The 17,356-nt window shown below is 34.0% G+C and overlaps 1 protein-coding gene across 8 annotated transcripts in view; it reads right to left on the bottom strand.

Moving 5' to 3' along the window:
• Positions 1–1,554: 1,554 nt before the first annotated feature.
• The window catches only part of LOC136035485 (cytoplasmic dynein 1 intermediate chain-like), a 73,303-nt gene continuing 57,501 nt past the window's right edge, over positions 1,555–17,356 (bottom strand). For all 8 annotated transcript variants that reach the window (XM_065717304.1, XM_065717307.1, XM_065717310.1 and 5 more), the window contains 4 exons: positions 16,838–16,991; positions 11,364–11,504; positions 6,077–6,202; positions 1,555–2,683 (listed from right to left, as the gene is read on the bottom strand). In XM_065717304.1, the coding sequence (XP_065573376.1) occupies positions 2,492–2,683; positions 6,077–6,202; positions 11,364–11,504; positions 16,838–16,991 (613 nt within the window). In that variant the 3' untranslated portion in view covers positions 1,555–2,491. The remainder of the gene's footprint in view (positions 2,684–6,076; positions 6,203–11,363; positions 11,505–16,837; positions 16,992–17,356) is intronic.

Below are 17,356 nucleotides of genomic sequence, written 5' to 3'. Positions count from 1 at the left end.
AAATTTCGTCAAACGTAAAGTACATCCAGCCGTCAAATTCTCTCCAGACAGCTCCATCCTCGCTGAGAATCCCCTCTCCCTGTAGAATTGCTTGCCGACGATTCAGCCTGAATAGCATTCTTTCATTTACATAAGATTTTAATCTCTAATCGGTTTCTCGATAACTCTAGAAATACCTCTTCCGTAAAAATTATTTCCTGGAATTCAAAAAACACGGAAAAAAGCGCCTGGATAACATCCCCGGAACATCTCCACATAGAAAATTTGTAAAAAGAATGCAGGACACTGTCAAATCCCCCGAGTGCAAAATTACCTCTCGAATATTCACCCCCCAGAAATCTCCCTCCCCAAGGAAGATTCTCTCTATAGAAATCTACCCCTCGCACAATTCCCCCCCCAGAAAAAAATATATGTATATTTTCCAATGACAAATACTATACGTAAATAATAGGCGAATTCCATAACCTACAGGCCTCTACCCACTGACTGTGAGGGGCAATTTTACACCTAAAAACCATAATTATTTGATCTTTCAACTATGGTGAACAAAATGGCTATCTTAAAATTTCGATCAGATATTTTTGGGGAAAAAATGGGCGTGAGACAGGGCCCAGTTGTCCTCCAATCTTTTTGGTCATTTAAAAAGGCCACTAGAACTTTTAATTTCCGTTCGAATGAACCTCTATCTTCTAGAACCCTTATTTCAATACAATCACCCCTGAGAAAAAAGAACAAAAAAAAGAAAACAAATAAACACGCATCAGTAATCTGTTTTCTGGCAAAAATAGTAAAATTCCATATTTTTCCAGATACAAGCTTGAAATTTCTTACGTAGGGTTCTCTGGTACGTTAAATCCAGTGGTGTCATTTTCATTAAGATTCCTTTAATTTTAAGGGGTGTTTCCACCTATTTCAAAGATCAGGCAAATTTTCTCAGGCTTGTAACTTTTGATGGGTAATACTAAACTTGATGAATCATACATATTTTAAATCAGCGTAATAAGTTGATTCTTTTGATGTGTATATTGACATTAAAATTCTGTATTTCAGAGGTTTGGTTACTATTGAGCTGAGTCGCTCCTTACTTACGGTTTATTGCTACGAACTGTTTGAGCAGATTTTTTGAATACCTTGGCAACCTTGTTTTTTCAAACCAGAAAAATCTAAGTAATCTTATAAATCTTGACATTTTTTTTTTTTTTTGGGGGGGGGGGTCATTTGATAATATAAAAATTTGAGGATCCTATTTCCTAATAAAAAAAGGAAAATATACTTTGGTTCAGTTTGAATCTCTTTTTCATCGTCAAGTCAAAACTGGCAAAGGTGGAACATTCATTACACGAAAAAAAAAACAAAAAAAAAACTGTAACTAAACTACAGCCAGATGTATAATAAATCTTGATATATAAATTTTGCAATTTGTTATTTTGTTTATCCTATCTATTCACTATTATATAAATTAAAAGGAGAAATATATCAAAGATAATAACAAGTAGACACAATGCTGAAATCTATTCCTAAAGCTAAGCCGTGACAGAAGACGGTAAATTCTGATTAAGATAATTAATTTATATTTATCGACTATAATATACAGCAAAAGGAGGAACATAACAAAAATAAGAACAAGTAAATAGCATAGCTGACACCGAATCGTAAAGTTAAGCTCTGACAGAAAAACGACAGATTTTGTCAAGATCTGATCAATTGAGGATGCTAAGGGTGTTTCCCACCACTTGATTTGTTTTTCAATGCTGCTCTGTTTTGAAGAAACACACTGTTCTTAACAGAAATTATTAATGATGTTCGTAACTAGCAGACTATTACAAAATAGGAACAAACCTAAATTAGTTTCGGCTAAAATTTGCAATTATTGGTAGTTTTCTAGAACTCAATTATCCTAAATTCCTAAATGATGGAAATTATTTGCCGTTACCTTTAGCCTGTAGATAACAGAGAAAAGCCCGTAAGATGATTATAAACAAAAAAGGGCTAACACAGTATTTCCTTCTGAACCAAAAGCAACACAAAATTCATATTATTTATTGTTATCTGTTATCTTGGAAAGGAAGTAATAATTATAGGCCCTATTTTCAAAGTCATATTAAGAGTCATATTTCTTTTCATAGAGTGACACAAAATTCAGTCGATAACACTGGCCTATGATGTTTCGAAGGGAAAGGCCACGCATTGTCCCATTAGGATGGATGGGAATTAAGTAGTAATAATTGAGTTCTGGAGCAAATAATCTGTTAAATCTGGCTGATATATCTAATTGAACGCCAAATTGTCAGTGGTTCTAGAAAAGTAGCAGAAAAAGAAAGACAAACTCTGTCCGTCAGAAAAATAAATTTTTAAACTTTGATTTGAAAGAGAAAATAGGAAAATCTAGCGTCGATATCACAAAAATTTTCTCTCTTCAAGCAATATAAAATCCTGTTACCGAAGTAAAATTTGACTCCTGTCAGAACCTAGCCTATTATATAAAGCTTCTTTATCGCATTGGTGAAGTTCCAAGAGACATCGGAGGCGATGCCATCGAAGACAAACTAGTTAAACTACCATAGCCTAGTGAACCAGCAGTCGATGATATTTTGTCATTCTCCATGTCCATTTGGTTTTGACGAAACTCCTGCATTGTCGTTGCAAATCGTGACCATTCATCGGGTCTGGGCAGAGCAAGATTCTAGAATTGAAAACTTTTAAGAGTTCTGGAACAAGAGATTATCAGAGCTCAGAAGGGCAAGATACTTACGAAAGATTCTACGCGTTGAAAAATGACACATCGTTAATACCAAGGCTAAGATACGATTTTCTAGAGTTTTTAAAATGAAGGGGCTAAAAACCTCAGGATTTTGTACCATGGAAATTCCAATGGAATACATTTTCATTTTACTCTGGTGTCATGATTGAGGGGTTTCAAACTGTTTTCATAACTCCCATAAATTTCTTTTCACATCAGGATGAACCGAAATAATAGTTATAATTGCTGGACTGTTTCATTTCTAACGAGATATATTTCTAACTAGACAGGTTTCATTTCTTCTTCTTTTTTAAGAACACGTTTTCAAAGTCTCGATTACTCTGTGGTTCGCTCTGTACTAAATTGCAGCTACAACAATGTTTAGTAACATACATTCAACAACAACAAAACAAATAAATAAAAATAAAATGCAACGAAAGAAATTGTTTAACTATTTTGAGAAACCAGTAATTTTTTCTTATATTTTCTTTTTCTATTGCTTAGTTAATTATACAATATCTAATAAAATTATAGATATCAAGCATACTGAATGGAAAAGAAAAATATATTCAACTGATCGCTCTTAATCTGTTTCAAAGTTAAACTTATCCAGCAGCTCCCAGTAATGTCAAGTCAGAAAAAAAATGGAAGTGAAGGCAAATTTGTTTTTTTTTTCCAATGAAAATAACAGAAATTGGTATTTTAACAAATATTGATCTATGAAAAGCTTTTTTAAATTATAGGAGGTGTACCCCCCCCCCCCCCAATGAAACCACTGGTAGCTCCATACATGAGTCAAACTTAATTTAATCAATAGTACGTTTTATGTATTAATTGGGCTATTACAACGCTACTCATAAGCTTGAATGCCTAGAAACGGTAATACAATTGAAGTTCTTGACTGTAGTATTTATTAAATATGTCTTTATCTTACGCCAATTTTAAACAGAGAAGTTTTACTGTTACAGCTTTTATCTTGGGCGACGTTTTTACGTGGACTCTTTTGAAACTGATTGAATAAAACCGCAACATTTGGCAACACTGGATTTATAGAAACACACCTACAGACTATTGAGCTCACTGGGGGGTGGGGTGGGGGTGAATGTCTAAATTTTCTATTGTTGTAGCTATGTTGTAAATAAACAAGCTTGAACTATGCTCTTTGACAGCCTGGCCAAGCAATTTTTTGTTTCTTTGAGCTTAATGTGCTGCTTGATATGCTTAATATGCTGCTATGTTTACAAACATATATGAAATATACTTATACTTGACATGCTGCATGAGGGCCTGGCCAACCGATATTTTGTTTGAGCTTAATATACTGCTTGATATGCCTGGTCTGACGGTATGTTTATGCGGAATATGTAGCCCATATATATCCCTCATTAGCAAAAAATTAAACAACATATGCTTAATATGCTGTAATGCAATATGCAAATTATTTTTAAACTTGACATCCTGCTTGAAGGCCTGGCCAAGCGAATTTTCTTGTTTAAGCCTTTGTACTTTACAAAGTAAACTACCGTTAAAATTCAGTCTTTCTTGTGGAAAAGACAATTTAGCTGTCGCACAAGTACACCCTCAAAACGATAAGAAGAAAAGTTTCGTCTTTCCACCCTTCTGTAACTACCTAGATTTAATTAGCATTGTCTTCATAGAGAGGCTGCAAAAAATGATTCAACAACCGATAAAAAAAAATTTGTTTCGTGAAGGCCTTCAAAATTTGTCAGCCAAAAAAAATAGATTTTCAACTCTAATCCGAAAAGAAACTGAGCCAGAGGTCGTAGAATAGCTTTTCTTCACTTTTCTGGCCGACCGGTGAAAGAACTATGGCGGGGGAGGTCCTACGTCTAAGCAACGCACTTGTTGCTTCGACAGTAATCTGAACATTTTGTATTGAGCGAGGAATGTTTTTGTTATTTTATTACGTTTTTTTTTGACCATCAGAGTCAAGGAATAGTTAGATGAAGAACTTCATAAAGAACTTAGCTTTTAATCGTTTAGATATTATTTTAATTTAAACTAATTTAGCCAATTAATTTAGAACTTACTTTATTTTGTTCTGAATCCAAATTCAAGCTTATAAGACAATGTTTACTAATTCTTTAGCTTTAAAAGGCTTTGAATGTTGTAATGTTTACCGAAACAAAATTTGCAAATTAGACATAAAGGAAACAAGCGAAATTCGAGATTAGATTCAGGCAATACATAGGAACGGGTAAATTGGAGAGAGGGGGCATGTGTTGGAATTCCATTTCTGCGTACATAGCTGATTGAAGTTTTTATAAAAGAGAACTTCGCTCCAGCTGCTGGTTTAGAAAGACTATAAATGCAAGTTTAGCTTTGGAGGGATTAGGAATGCCGACATATTGTAATCCTAATCCCTTCGGAGGGGTTGAATAGCGATAGTTTTTAATTACGAAACCTCTGAATATTAGAATTAATTTTATTATTAATATTAATAAGTAACATTAATTCCTTACAATAACCAACAAAATACCCATTTATTTCTCCTACTAATACGTTTCAATCATTTACAAGTTTTACCGACACAGAAAATCGGTTCTTAGATCTGTATCAAAAAGTGCTTTTACAACATGCTGCTTTGAAACCACCGGCCATAAAAGAAAACAGTTGGCCACCAAAATTGATTCATTAGCAGTATCTACGGTTTGTTTTTAACGTCTTTCAGTGATTTCTTATAACGTTTATTTATAAGTTATTTAACGTCTTGTAACTTTTTTCCGGATCTTAGACCTTGGGTATATGAGACAAAAGCAACAGAAGCTTAAAAAAAAGAATGTTGAAGGGCTATTATGCTTGTTGACATTTTGTAACATCAACTAAGGCCAAATTCATTAGAATTGTATAATAAAAACAACAGGGGCATTAGACCCATACCCTTCCCCCGGAACTTTGAATGTAGTTGAATTTTACCTTTATTTCTGTTTTGCAGTTCCAAAATAATTTGCCGTTTTTCATTTTTTTTTCAAGTCATGCCCCCCCCATCGAAAACAACATTCACGAATCTACCAGAGATGCACAATTGCTATACCGAAAATACAAATTCGAGAGAACCGAATTTTAACCCTTATATTACTAGAACGATGCTCCACCATAGAAAAATAATTTATTTTTACTATACTAATAAAGAACACCGATGCAAGACCCAAAAAAGGCAGAAAAAAAAAGAAGAAAAAGCAGACAATAAAAATGAACCCGCGTATCTTGTGAGGACATTTTCTATGGCTGAAAAGCATAACTAGGTGTTTTCTTTTTTTTTCAAATTAAATAAAGGCCAATTCTAAGACTCAATTTCTGAGCCTGATATCTTACCTCACCCACATCGTACACCCAGATTTTTCCGGTATCGTCACCAACGGTAACATGGAGACCAGATTGGGTCCAAGATACCTTATTGAGAGCGTTAGAACCTTCAATGACGACACTGGCACTTGGAACCTGAAATAAATGATGATATAGTTTGATTATGATCAAATATAGTTTGATCATTTGATCATATAGTTAGATCATAATAAATCATGATAAAGTTTGACTCTTTGTCACAACTCTACTTTTTAAAACAATAAAAAAAACTGTAGCGTAAAGAGCGAGGTGCTAAGGAGGGCCTTTCATATACGGAATAATTTCTGTTCCTTTTAAGTGTCGCTCCTTACTTGCAGTTAAAAAACTTAGCTTTTTTTTATATTTAATTTCTGAACGCTTTTCAATTAATGAATGTTTTGATTTTGGCTCACCGCACATGAATACTTAAAACGAAATTTGCAAATTTTTTTTTGCCAAATGGCTTTCTCATCGTTTTGATCGGACGATTTTGATAAAAAAAGGGTGGGGGAGGAGGCAGCATTTTTGGACATTCACAGTACATTATATATTTCAACCGAAATTTGATTGTTAGATATATATTATGAAAATATATATTTTAACAGCAAATTTTGACAAAAATTTATTTTACCTTAGCTGCGTTCTTACTTTTATAGCTGCCATATCGTACATCGGACGTTTGGTACACATATAGTGCTGAGATCTTCTTTAAGGCGCTACAAATTCTTGCAAGTAAAGTAAAATTTGTCAAAAGTAAAATCGAAAGTATAAAATAAGTTGAAGAAGTCAAATAAAATGTAAAATAAATACTAAGTAAAATCTAAAGTGAACAAAAGGAAAATAAAATTCGAAAGACAACGACTAAGTAAGTTTTTAACAGTAGCTGTGTATTTTAACTGAGGTTTGCTTTTATCATTCTAGCTGTCTCTAGCTGCCATGGGTCTGTACCTGACGATTCGACATGGCAGTGTCGTATCTGATTTTGGTTGCGTCCCTGATTTCTGGCAGAGCAACAGTCCATCGAAGTTTTTGTTGCAACTAGGTTTAACTACAATTTAATTTTGTTATAATAAAAATTATATGGTTAGGCCTATATTGACATGTTACATGGTTTTACTTACTGTGCTCAATTAAAATTGACATTTAGTAGCGTCAAGACAAGAGAAAAAGTTTGCTTTTAAAAAAATAACTTGACTCAAAAGCTTATCGTTCTTTGTACTTGCTTAAAATTTGATGCCAAAAAACAAAAATCAGGTTGGCATTTTTTTAATGGTTAAAAATTTATATAGCAGCAATGGGTTAGAAAAGGAGCAGTTATTTGACTTCCCTTTCAGATATATGCTTAGGGAATAAGAAGATTAGTCTAAGAAAATACTTCACGAAAATAAACCAATGGAATTAAGGCACACATATAACAAGTATGTATGGCAGTTTTTGGTTCTGGATTGAAAAGAAGCCACTCCATTATATGCTTTGACTGTATATGTTTTTAAAAAATTTTAATTTTGACTTTCTTTCATAATTTATTGCATTTATTCGGTTTTTATTTTTTATTTTTTCTCATAAAATCCTATGTATTTTTTCATGTAATTCCTCTGTTTTCACAGTTACTGATCAAAATGTTTTCAGAAGAGCATAGATAAGATAAAATTTAATGCCAAAAACCTGCAGGCCATGGCAACACAAAATACAAAACTCCAATCTTAGTAAAATTTGTCTAATATGTTTAATATATACAAAAGAATCCTGAAAATCCCCTGAAAATCAGTCTCTAGGCTTAAATAAACTTAAGATGAGTCCCGAGAAGGGCGTGGGGGTGGGTAGGACTGGAGTGAAATGTTCTATTTTGGTGTCCTTCCACTTCAAATTCAGTAAGATCTTAATGTTTCAACAGAAATAGAAATTATAATATATTACAAAACTGTCTTCAAAGTAGCTACACTGCCTACTTAAGCTGCTACTTATAACCTAAATAAGCGTATGCTGGATACAACCTGAATATGACTGAATATGCTTATAATTTTTTGCTGGAGCACTAATGACTAATCCTTAATTATATCATCTTACACAATAATCCTGCACCCCTCCACCCCCACACATTTTTTTTTTCACAAGCTCTTTGACGTGGAGCCTAAATTGGTTTTCAACAAGTATATATGTTATCTTCACTTTAAAGAAATTTCCGGATTTTATCCTCCTTATAATTCAGCCGACTCGTTGTTACCCTGCTAAAACTCATTGTATTCACCGAGAGACTTGGATGCGGTAACTATTTAGCTTCAGTTGACGCAATTAGTTGAAAGGATAGCAGATAAAGCTGCTCATTATTATGAAATTGGTAACGAAAACCATTATTGGAAAGGTATACATTTAGTAGGGTGGATGTTTAGATATAAAGTGGTTTTACGAAAAGTGTGGTTCAATCCCGCTTTCTGGGGCCATAATGAAAGAAAGGTTGAGATGGCTAGGCCACGTTCTACGGATGAAGGATGACAGATTACCGAAGATTGTCCTTTTTGGCCAACCGTCTGGGGCTACACGGAAAGCAGGTCGTCCTTGTCTGGGTTGGGAGGATGTCATAAATAAAGATTTAAAGGAAATGGGAACTTCCTGGGAGGGTGTAAAGAGGGAGGCTTTAAAAAGATTAGATTGGAGGAGGAGCGTGCGTAGCTGTGTTGGCCTCAGGCGGCTTGGTGCTGCAGTGAGTTATTAGTAGTAGTAGTAGTAGTAGTTTGTATGCTTAGTCAAATTGATGCTTGCATAATAACATTTTGGATTTAGACCGAGGCAAACTGAATATATCAGATTCTATAGCTGTATATCATGATTACATTTTGAAAATTTCAACTGATCATTTTGGTTTAAACTGTTATTCGGATTTGTTTGAGTTTCAATTCTTGCTAGCTTTTTCTTTTAAAGCCCAAGTGGTTCAGCAGAGTTTTATTTTCATTAGCGCTGAAGAGCCGAAATATTTTCAGCATTTTCAGCACACAAAATAACAATTTTATATTATAGAAAATAAGAATAAGCTCGACTAAACAATTTTGGATAGTTAGGATAATTATGACTTCTGACCTGAATTAAGACTACAATGGTTAAGTTAAATTGCATTAACAGTTTTTCACACATAAACCAGTCCCTTTCCAATAGGCAAACGAAAAAATTCGTAAAACTATCGTAATCATCATCTTAGAACATCATAATTATCACAAATAAATTATTCAACAATTGCAAATGTAGGATAGAGACTAAAAGCTCTATTCGAATGTGAAAAGTCTTTTAGAAAATTTTTTTTCTTTTTTTCAAAATTAATTAATTGCTCATCCACAAATTCTATCTTTTTCCGCTGCTATGTTGAAACTTTACGTAACCTAAACAAACTTACGCAATGTAAAAAACTAGCTCGAGTTTGATTTAAAAGATAAATCAGAGATTTAAAATAAGATCGGGATTTATAATAAGAGCTCTGAGTCCTTCACGATATCCTTCTAAATATGAAGTTAAAAATACCTCAATTTTTCAAATTCTTCCAAATTAACACACACCCCCCCCCCAGCTCCTCCAAAGAGCTAGTACAATTATTTCAATCACGTATCTAGAATCTGTGCTTATTCTTCCCATCAAGTTTCATCCCGATCTCTCCACTATAAGCATTTTCCAATATTTCTGTTTCCTTCCTCCAACCCCCTATGTCCCCGGATCCAATTCGAGTCGAAAATGGAGCATCTAAGACATAAGATCCTTCTATATATCAAGTTTCATTAAGATCCGATCACCTATTCGTAAGATAAAAATACCCCAGTTTTCACGTTTTCTAAGAATTCCGGTTTCCCCCTCCAACTCCCCCCAATGTCAAAGGATCTGGTCAGAATTTGAAATAAGAGCTTTAAAGCACAAGATCCTTCTAAATATCAAATTTCATTAAGATCTGGTCACCTGTTCGTAAGCTACAAATACCTCATTTTTCCGAATTTTCCCAACTCCACGAAAGAGAGCGGATCCGGTCCGGTTATGTCAGTCACGTATCTTAGACTTGTTTTTATTCTTCCCGTCCAGTTTCATCCTGATCTCTCCGCTTTAAGTATTTTCTAAGATTTCCGCCCCCCCCCCAATGACGCTAGATCCGGTTGAGATTCGAAATAAGAGATCTGAGTTACGAGGTCCTTCTAAAGATGAAATTTCATGAAGATCCGATCACTCCTTTGTAAGTTAAAAATACGTCATTTTTTCTAAATTTTCAGAATTAACACCCCCCCCCCCCCCAATAGATCGGATCCGTTCCAATTATGTCAATCACGTATCTAAGACTTCTGCTTATTTTTCCAACCAAGTTTCATCCCGATCCCTCAACTCTAAGCGTTTTCCATGATTTTAGCCCCCCCCAAACTCCCCCAATATCACCAAACCCGGTCAGGATTTGAAATAAGAGCTTTGAGACACGATATTTTTCAAAATATCAAATTTTATTGAGATCCGATCACCCGTTCGTAAGTTAAAAATACCTCATTTTTTTTTCAGAATTAACAAACCCCCTTCCCCCCAATACCCCGAAGAGAGCGGAACCGTTCCGGTTATGTCAATCGTGTATCTAGGACTTGTGCTTATTTTTCCCACCAAGTTTCATCCCGATTCCTCCACTCTAAGTGCTTTCCAAGATTTTAGGTTTTCCCATCCCAACTCCCCTCAATGTCACCAGATCCGGTCGGGATTTAAAATAAGAGCTCTGAGACACAATATCCATCCAAACATCAAATTTCATTAAGAGGTTAAAAATACTTCATTTTTTCTATTTTTGCCGAATTAACCGCCCCCCCACTCCCCCCCAGATGGTCAAATCGGGAAAATGACTATTTCTAATTTAATCTGGTCTGGTCCCTGATATGCCAGCCAAATTTCATCGTCCTAGCTTACCTGGAAGTGCCTAAAGTAGCAAAACCGGGACCGACAGACCAACATAATTTGCGATTGCTATATGTCACTTGGTTAATACGAAATGCCATAAAAAATATGGGCGTAGTTTTAGAAGAAGAAACAAAGTAGTATCTTTGTGTCCTAGTTAACATTCCACAAGTCTAACCGCTCTGTTCTAAAGATAAGATAAAAATAATAAAATATAAAATATACATAAAAGATATGGATGACTAGGGGAGCACGCTACACCTAGACAAGAGTAAAATTGGAAAAGTCGGACCTTGGTAGCTAAGTAGCAAATATAAAAAAGCTAAAAGATGCATTGAATTCAAAAGAAGAAGAAAAAATATAAAGAAAAAAGGAATACCTCAGTGTCCTGGTTAAGATTCCATAAATCTAAGCGCCCTGTTCCATCTACCGTAGCAAAAAGAGCTGGGTGAACGGGGGACCATGCGACGTCATAAATATAATCCCCATTGTCTTCAAATGAATAAATTGGTCGATTTTCCTGAAAAGAGATTAAAAGTTGAGACAACGAAAGCCTAGGAATAATGGCCTTCAAATTAACGTCAATAAAACAAAAGTGATGCGTTTTAATGCGCTTAAAATGGACGCAACTTGTCCTGAACCCTGCTTCCCTGCCACTTCAAGTGCAATTATTCTTGGTGTGACTTTCTATTTCAATTGACTGTTCTTTCACCTACTATGTTTCTAACCTTGTGAAAATAGGCAACTATGCTTTGCGATCACTAAATATACTGTATATATAAATATAAATGTAATATAAATAATGTACTATAATATAAATATACTAAATATACCAGTGAATCAGTTACGACTAGGCTATAGCTAAATATAATATAAATAATATAATATAATATAAATATACTAAATATACCAGTGAATCAGTTACGACTAGGGTATAGCTACTATATACGTCCCTTGCTAGAATACACGTGCCCTGTTAGGGGACCACATGCACACAACATTTGACTACTTAAGTGATGATCTCGCTCAAAAACGTGCGACATACAATCATATGTAGCCCCAAATATAATACGTATGTAACTGCAATTGTGACGTTGAAAATACCAACGATGAGAGAATGGAGATTCCATACCATGTGTAAATTTGGACAGTCGCTACTTGCTAGTGAAAAACACAGTACGTTGTTGTCTCCTCTTACCAAAGCCAATACTCGACACACGAATAAGTTCGAGTCAATAAGATGTAGAACGAATCGCTTCAGCAATTCTTTTATTCCTTTTGATACAAGTGTCATTAATAATGTTTTTTCTTCTTCTTTTTGTTGTGTTGTAAGAGATAGCGTAATTTAGTTGAGGCTTTTGCCAATACTATGAAAGCTGTTTTAAATAAATGAATCTTGAGTCTTTAATGAAACATCTACGTGATTTGACCAGAAAGTCATTTATATATATATATATATATATAATTAGTAAATGGGCGGGGGGGAAGGGAGGCGGGATTCTAATTTGGCAAGTAATTTCGCTTATATATTTTTAGGATTTTTAAAACAACTCTCATAGCACACCGTTGCCTTTTTTGTTAGACATTGAATCTGTATTAAGGATTTTATCCTTCTTTTTTTAAATAAAATTATACTAAACAACTAAACGTGTGGTCATAAATAATAAATAATATGCATAATACTGGAAAGCAGTATACCCGAGAATAAAAAAAAATCACATGCAGACTGGAAAAAACACACAAAATAGATCTTAACTTCAACCGTGTTTAGGTGTTTATAATGAATCTATACCTCATTTCTATATATCCCTAGAAATACCTGATAATGAGAGGAGGTGGCTCCCTTTGATATTGGTAAATAACTATGAAAAATTACTGCCACATCAGACGCCAATGTAATAGTCCTTGACAACTATAAGTTTACAAATAAGTTCTTAAAAACAAGGCCTATTTTGAATACTCGACGAAAGAGTAATGCATATATTTAGATATCAAGGTATATATTTAGATATCAAAACTGAGTATAGATATCAAGGAAATAGGTAGCCTTGGCCAGTTTAAGTCTGATTTACGTGTGGAGTTGCTCGGTAGGTATGCTTTTGAAACAGATTAACTAAAATAAATTTTACATAGGTTATTCATTTGTAATATTTATGTATTTTTTTGTTGTTTTTTTTTGTTGTCTTGGGGTCACGCAAGGTAGTGTATTGTTTATGTTTTTTTTTTTTTTTTGTTGATTTCGGTATATGGTCTCATTCTCCATATTTTCTTATTCTCCATGTTGTCTCTTTATTTTCTTTGAATTTAGCACAGCCTCGCAAGCTTCGCTTATGTTGTGCTATTGATTAAGAAATGTTTATTTCTAATAAAATTGTTCTACTACTACTACTACTACTACTACTACTACCATTTGAATATGGAAATGTTGGATATTCTCAAAAGAGTATCCAACATTTTAAGAAATAGGCGAATTACAAAATTAGCTGTCAATGATATTGTCAATGTCAATGATATTCTTAACCAAGATTTTGACATAAAAATATCAACCCTCAGTCGAGTTCCAATCCATTCCTTCTAAACGTTAATCAGGAACTCTAAAACGTGAGCTATCAGATACACTCTCAGAAGGACACAGTTTTTTTGTCAATTGTGCTGTTAGTCATGTCCTGTTCACTATCCCAACATAGCAAAACTTAAACTCTTTACAGATTTCAAGCTAAGCTTCATGGACTTTGTATCAAGCCTTATCTTTAAATATAATTAAATAAAAAACAAGCTTTTTTAAAATGGAAGTAAGGAGCAACATTAAAACTTAAAACGAACAGGAATTACTCCGTATATGAAAGGGGCTTTTCCTCCTCAACGCTCCGCTCTTTACGCTACAGTTTGACTCTTTCTCTTAACTCTACTTTTTAAAACAGTAAGAAACTTCGTTATCACGAACTGTTTGATTTTTTTGTCTCATAATAACTCAATATACTGATATTTTTTTAAGATATTTTTTAAGTGACAAATAGACAAAAAATAGAAAAAAGATACAAAATATATAGACACAAAAATAGAAAAAGACACAAAAATATAGTTCACAAACAGAAAAAGAGACCCCTTAGTTGAGGCCCATTAATAAAAATTGGTTAGCCTCATCTAATATTTAAGATAAGAGATCCAAGATTCTTCATCAGCTTATTCAATAAACATCAAAAACAAGAAGAACAATAGGGAATTATTTTCGCAAGACAGTGGAATTCTAATTCGACTGGTTAAACTTCGCTAAAGTAAGGATGCTGGGACTGTTTAAAAATTTTCATTTTAGTTTTAATGGTCATATGCTATTGTTAGTCTCTTTTCTTCTACTTATTTATGTTTTGCTGGAGACGGCCCTTGGACATAGGGCCGAAATATTCATTCAAATTAGAATAAATTAGAATAAAGACAGTCTGATCTTCGTCACTATTTAAGGCTTATTCCATACTTTAGTAAGATATAGCCCTAATAAGCACACTCTAAAATTACTAGCCTAAGGTCTTAAAACGTTAACAAAAACCAGAAGAATCATAATCAGGTGCAAGGGTGCGTCGTTTACAAGTATAAAAATTTCCTTGAGGAGCTTCAATCCTCAAGGTTGCCCTGCAAGATAATTTGCGGTAGCGGTTTCGTAGGTAAACTCGTGAAAGGTACCCCCAAATTATTATGAAGCCCCGCAAACAGGTTATCCTTTCCTCGGATGGGACGAAGAAAAGAGCTTGTGACGAAGATGTGATCATAAACCATTTCCTAATACCGGAACTCCAGCCTTTTACACCTATCTTATTCTCGCCAAGACATTCGCACATGGGTGGAAGTAAAGAGTGAAGCTTTAAATAGATTAGGATGGACGAGTATTTGCATTTGTGTTCGCCTCAGGCAGATTGGTCCTATAGTGAGCCGTTAGTAGCAGTATTGGTTAAGAAGCCCTGGACATGTACATTTTTGTAGGGATATGTTTATCTATTTTGTAGGTATATTCAATTCGATTCAATTTATTTCTGACCCGTCAACAAAACAAAAGAGGGTTTGTAGCCCTAGTGCCAGAGTAAGAAAAAAAAAAAAAAAAAAAAAGAGAAAATAAACAATCAACGAAAAGCGACCCCGCTCTTTACGCTAAAGTTTTTTACTGCTTTAAAATTTAGAGTTAAGAAAAAGAGTCAAACTTTAGCGTAAAGAGCAGGCGTTGAGGAGGAAAAGCCCCTTTCAAATACGGAGTAATTTCTGTTCGTTTTAAGTTTTAATGTCGCTCCTTACTTTCATTTTAAAAAACTTTTTTTTTGTTTAATTCTCTCGAATATATCCAAGTAGTTGCGTGGTAAATATTAAATTAAAGTTTACGTTAAAAATTTAATGAGATGGATGTGCCTATTTTTTATTGGATAAGAAATCAAATCTTGGTGTAATGTTTGAAACTGCTGGACACAAGACCTCTTCAACATTTTTTATCGCTGAACGATATTGGGATTTAATGTGTGTTAAAGCTGAGAAAGTAACTTCACATAAATATGTGGTGTTGAATGGCAGAAGTACATTTAACGCCATATCAGCGATTGTGGGAAATTCAGTTCTAGTTCAGATCCAGAATTCAGTCAAGAGCTTTTTTTGGAATTGTAGTTTTAAGTTTGAGTCACACGAAAACTCAGCAAATTCCTCTTGAGCTTTAAGTGGCAGATGATCAATCTCACTTGAGCCAATCCAAAACGGCTTTTGAATTCAAACTATTTTTTGTAAATCAATATTTAATATAAAATATGTCTGGAACTGTATTTCTAACACTTTTAAGTGATCTACAATAGTTTTTGCAATAAAAGTTTTACGATGAATTTTCTCAATTACAAAATTGTCGACACCGGAAAACATTTCGAACGAATTTTTTTCGACCCTACTGTTCCAAATGCTGATCTTTTAAGTAAAACTTCCAATTTCGTCGTTTGAAGTAAATATATCGCAATTTTTTCCTTGAAGAGACAAGTTAAGATCGTTTAACTTCGCAAAAATATCGGAAAAATAACACAGCTTGAATAGCCACAAGTCATTTTAAAAAAAAACAGCAAATTCACATTTTCGTTCAGTTAAAAATATTTCGATCTCGTCCTTCAATAACAATAATCTTTTTAAACTTTGACTTCTTGACAACCATCTTACTTCTGCATGTAATAACAAAGTTGTGTAGCTGGAATTCGTATCCTTACAGAGATTTGAAAATAAGTGACTGTTAAGGGCATGATTCTTAATCAAATTTATGACCTTAACAGCATCCTGAAGCACATCGTTCAATTCTGGTGCTATTGATCAATTAAGAAGCGCCCATAGCATCTTTATATGCCGGGACTGTAAGTTTCCACCGGTCGCGAAAGAATTAAACTGACTAATTCGAAATAACATGCACTTCGTTCGCAATCATACAATGTCTAAATGAAAATAACACCAAATGTTTATACAGTTTCTTCAAAATAACACTTAGAAATTTTGTTGATAATATTTATCAGGATTATTTCGGTTTTATGAGACTGACAAAAATAAATCGACATTTTTTATAAATTTCTATAACATCTTCCGATTCATAGTAAATTTATACAAGATATTATAATGATCGGAATAGAAATGCTGGTATAAACAGTCTTTCCGAACCAGAAGATTTTATGATACATTTATCTACGATGATTGTTATTTTTCTTTATAACAATAATTTTACAAGTTAAAAAAAAAATTTTTGTTAAATTATATTTTTATCACTCGCGAACCCATAATTTTGCTACGCGACCCCAAATGGGGTCGCGACCCATAGTTTAAGAAGCCCTGCTTTAGAATATGGGATTAAATTACCTTTTGACTCCATAGTTTTACAGTCCAATCAAAGGATGAAGTGAGGAATAGGTGAGAGAAGTCAAGAGGCCCTGAGGCGCCATGACTGCTAATCCCTGTAACAGGGCCATAATGTCCATCATATAGCTCCATAACGCCAGATTTGCTACCGTGCCTGCAAATGTATAGGGTATCACTTGTTAGGCTTAATTCCTATATCTCATCATAATTTTTTAAATTTTATGTATTATAACTGTTGTGAGTTACATTCAAACAACTTATGATTATTTTGACTTTAGTTCTTAATTTCATAATCGGGCGAATTCCAGTATGGATTGATCCATAAGTTACTTCCTTTTATAAAAGTTACCTCCTTCCCCTGATGATTCAGGTAGCTACATATGAATTACAATTTATTCGACATTTTGATTGACATTACTTAGCAGAAAAAGCCCTTTCTAATTTTCACCACTGGAAAATTTATTTATTCTCCCCCTGAAAAATTTCCTTAGTGAAGCTAGAGTCCTAAAAGGCCGTGCT

Source organism: Artemia franciscana, chromosome 14, assembly GCF_032884065.1.
Source record: "Artemia franciscana chromosome 14, ASM3288406v1, whole genome shotgun sequence".
Lineage (NCBI taxonomy): Eukaryota > Metazoa > Arthropoda > Branchiopoda > Anostraca > Artemiidae > Artemia > Artemia franciscana.
Note: the sequence above shows the minus strand (reverse complement) of the source record. Positions and strands in the feature narration are given on the sequence as shown.